General features: G+C 37.7%; 1 protein-coding gene across 1 annotated transcript in view; it reads right to left on the bottom strand.

Annotated features, from left to right (window-relative positions):
• Positions 1 to 4,487, bottom strand: part of PTAR1 (protein prenyltransferase alpha subunit repeat containing 1) — a 25,382-nt gene that overhangs the window by 9,920 nt on the left and 10,975 nt on the right. The window contains exon 4 of the mRNA XM_029086983.1: positions 365 to 511. Within this exon, the coding sequence (XP_028942816.1) occupies positions 365 to 511 (147 nt within the window). The remainder of the gene's footprint in view (positions 1 to 364; positions 512 to 4,487) is intronic.

Below are 4,487 nucleotides of genomic sequence, written 5' to 3'. Positions count from 1 at the left end.
AAGAGGGAGAAACCCCCAATGCTCAAATACTTACTATTGGTGGAATCAGAATTCTCAGGCTGAGAATGTTAGGTGCTGCAAGACATGATAAACTTTTAGAAAAATTTATCCCACCTCCAAAGTTTACTAAAAAAATATGCAGCAAAAAAGAAAGGTGCATATGATTTTATTTCTAAGTGCAAAATATAGGCAGGTATCTTCAAAAGCCAAAGCACAGTATTTTACAATGACTGGCTCAAAGAATCTGCTGTATTTCTGGATGTCTTCCTTCACCTATGGCTCTTCTTAACTGAAGCATGGGAAAAAAAAACCCTAGGAAAAATGTTTGAGCCTGGAGAGGCAACAGAAGGCAAGGGAAACAAACCTATGAATCCATGTTTCTGGACTCTTTGGAAACTTGGTTAACGCCAGTTTTCCAAGATGCAAGTCTTTAAGTGGATTTAAAGTGCCAGACAGTATTAATTCTTTCCTACAAAAGATAAAATAAATTTGTATTAATAAAAGAAGTAACCTGAAAACAGAACACAGATCCCAAAAACAAATAGCATAGCATTTCCTTTTTATTATAATAGAACTTCTCTGTCAAACTACAAGAGTTTAAGAACCTTTGGTGGATTAATCCATTCTACTCTACTATACATGTGTGCACCCTATTCAACCAGGTCAAATAAAATAAATCCAGATGAAAAAACTTAATCTTAGTCTGAACACACACAACCCACTGGTTCCCAAACCCACCCAGAAATCACTGAGTCAACTGTATTTGAGTGTGGCGCTCCATCACATTTTCTGTTACTAATCAGAAAGCCAAGAAGATTGGGCTATATGTAATGCCTGCTGAGAACAATGTTGCTTTTATCTGCACACTCTAAAAGCATCCTAATAACACAAACAGCTACTTTTTGTTTGTTTTTTCTTAGATACAAGGGCTGCCAATAGGGTAACAAATATGACTAAATATTCTTTCTTGAAATTAAGCCCTTAGATGGATTCTACCCATCTGAAAATACGGTTACTCTTCCACACAACCCTCCCACCCAACACCACTTACTTTTAGTTCTTAAATATGGCTCAAGATACCGTATCAAGGATCCCTAAATTTCAAAAGAAGTGGTAAATATTCTATGAGTATAGAATGTTTCTCACACTTAACAGAAAGGCTGAAATTGCTACACTTACTAATGTATAAAACAACTTCTGATTTAAAAAAATAAAAGAATTTGTCCTAAAAAAACCTTAATGTTCATCCAACATAATCCTTCCCAGAGCACCTCCAACATAGACAGAGCAAAGTGAAAGTCCATATTTATCCTTCTCTCTTCCTTTGCACCGAACTCCATGCCCCACACCCTATTCTTCTTTCTAAGGTTTATAACTCTTACTGCCTGTCCCAAGCATGTTTGTAGACACCACCCCATCACCAGTTACTCCCAGGACCTAAGCTTCCATATCCTATTCTCCAATCTAGTAGATAGTAGCTTTGAAGTAAAGATACAGTAATTTCAAAAGTTATCATTTGCAGACAGGAAACATGCATTTCCCACAACCTCCAGAAGTCACAACTGAAAACTGAGAGTGCAAGAAGTAGAAAGAATTTTGGCATGGGTTTGGTGGGTTTGTTTGTCTGTTTGTTGGGGGTTTTTTGTGGGTTTGTTTGTTTGGGGTTTTTTTGTTTTGTTTCTTTTTTTAAATAATTTATGATTCATCATAGTAATATGCATGGGACCAGGTTCAGCAAGAGGAGCACCAGTAGGTGGAAGAACAGATGATCAATTTTCTGACCAAAAAAAGAAAGAAAAAAAAAGAGGGGTAGAAGGGGACAGGGAAAAAATCTGCTATTCAGTAAGAATGTAAAACTTCTCTGCAGTCTGACCCAGAACACATAATGTGGTTTTAAAGTTATGTTCAGAGTCTCACAAATAAATTGACATTCCTTTAGTGTGAGCACTTACTGTCATTTTCTGTCTGTTTTCAAAGTTTTCGTAGGAAACTGACTCCAGTTGGTACATTGGCTTTGTGTTGCTTTAACTGAACTGTATACTCACAGTCAGAAGCTAATAGTGACAACACTAACAGCAAGGGGCATATTATTTCACATTCAAGCAAAATGCTGAGATGTACACATCTAGGCACTAGCCTAGACACTTCTTTTGCTACTAAACCAACAGTTGAAAAAATCCTTAGGGGATTTTTGCTCCCAATATCTGGTGAAATCAGTAGAGAACTTCTGCAGAGATTAGAAACACAGCTACTGGGGTATTTCCTTTTATCTGCATCAAGTTCCAGCATTCTTCAGATTGGATGCTTTTAGCAGGTACACAATAGGAAATCCAGGTATACCAGCCAGGAGCAGCAGACTAACCTAACCGGTGACAGTGCATTGACCTTTGAGAAGCAGACAAGCGAAAGATGCAGGAAATGTCAACACTGGAGTAGGTGGAATCAGTGCAAAAGGTGACATTTTGGTAAAAATCACTTACCACATCAAAAAAGAAAAAGCAGCCTGGATGAATCTAACACTCAAAACAAATGCATGTACATACTTAACAAAGATTTAGATTACCACCCACCTATCCACCAAAACCTAAACTCTTGGTAAAGAAACTGGCCTTTCTATATTAAAGTGTTACCTATAAATAAGTAGGCTCACATATATTTACTTCTAAAGTACACTGACTCTTTTGCAAAGTTGATGAACATGACAGACGAGACTCACTTTCACTGCTGTAGTAGAAAAGCAGTTTTTAGCTTAATAGATTTTCAAATGAGAGATCTTCCCATTCACAAGTAAGAGACTTCAATCACAAGTATAAGTAACGTATCATATACTCCCAAATAAATCTCTTTCAGCAAACATCTAACTTGGGATATATAACCTCTATCTCACTTTTTTGCCATGTAGACTATAGATAATTTTTCAGCCTTCAGAATCCTAGCTCCCACAAAAGATAATCTGAAATAATTTTGACTTGCCTTATGTTTTTGCTGACACCTTTGAAGTCATTGATAACTGACAGGAAAGTTTGACTTTTCAGAGTGTCTTATTACTCAGTGTCTTTTGGCTTTCAATTAATTGTGCATGCCAGTAAGGCTATCAGCAAGAACAACACCACCTATGACAATTCCTTTACTTACATATTTTGGTCATTTTAATTTGTAGGATTTTGCAACTTCTGAAAACACAGGATACCTGAAATTATTATTAACTAGAGATGTCTTGTTGCCCATTCAGTGTAATAGGGATTTCCCTCCAAGTTCTAAGATACATGTCTCCTACTTTTTAGCATGCCTTCCTACACCACACAATTAGCTCCTGCTCAGTTTTCACAGTTTAGGATATACATAGTCCCTGCCCTTCTGTAGCTTCCCAGTCACTTCTAATTAAAATAAATAAATAAAAGACAAACCTATGCAGGCATATTGCAATGGCTTAGAATAGCTCCAAAGTCAAGAGAGATTGTCCAGCTCTTCCTAGCAGGTAACACATTCGAAGTTTTACGTTCTCCTACGCTTCACTAACCAGATACAACCTTCTATGATTGTCAGCTGAGCTGAAATGCTCAGTAGCCTTCCACACTGCCTCTCTAGTCTTCTTTGTCTGACAAGTCCTGCCTCCCTTCCGTGGAAGAGATTTCCTTTTCCCACTCTCAAACAACCCTCTTCCTGTATCTTCAAATTCAGTGCTATTGAGTCAACCACTATCTGTGAAGCTCCCAACAGAGAATTCAACATGGGAAAAAGTGATTATCACAGCCTAAAATGAAAGGGTCGTTAAATTTTACAGGAAACACTCTATGTGCAGGGCTGTTATTCAGTAAATAACTATTACACTTTTTCTTATTTAGGCCACTTAGAGTCTATGATGCTTTCTTTCTCTTAAAATAAAACAGTGAATTTGTATTTGCAGAACATAAGATGAATCTGGCATGATAAACATGCTCTGAGCAAGATGAAAACAATGATCCATGGCAGATTTATTGTGTTCTGCAAGCAGAGTGCAAGTCCCACACAATTAGTTCCCAGCTTATACTAGCTCAGAATAAGGATTTACCTCCAGCATCTGTGCAGAACACAGTCTGTCCTCTACTCTGTGACTGTATATGCCACATGTCTGGCTAGCGTGACCTGTAACTTACTGAAGTACAAATCTGATGGAATAGAAGCTGAAATGTTGTGCCAATTAAGTGCCTACCCTTTCAAAAGAGCAAGCTCCTAGCAGCAGCCTAGAACAACATGGGCTCAGATTCAGCAAAGAAGTCCCTTGGCTCAAGCAGGCTTGGTGGTAAACTTCATAGCTACTGACTAGCTGGTATAACAACAGCTTCCTTCTGAATGCTAAATGGAGTTTCAAAGACAGACCACCAACCAGGCCACTGGCCAAGAATTTGGGGAGCAAGGCCACCTTCTGTAGTAATTTGTATACTTTGGTAAACTGTAAATGCCATAAAACAATCCTCATACATATTTCTTAACATTTTTAATTCAAT

Source organism: Antrostomus carolinensis, unplaced genomic scaffold, assembly GCF_000700745.2.
Source record: "Antrostomus carolinensis isolate BGI_N321 unplaced genomic scaffold, ASM70074v2 scaffold33499, whole genome shotgun sequence".
Lineage (NCBI taxonomy): Eukaryota > Metazoa > Chordata > Aves > Caprimulgiformes > Caprimulgidae > Antrostomus > Antrostomus carolinensis.
The sequence above is the reverse complement of the archived record's forward strand: the minus strand, read 5'-3'. Positions and strand labels throughout refer to the sequence as shown.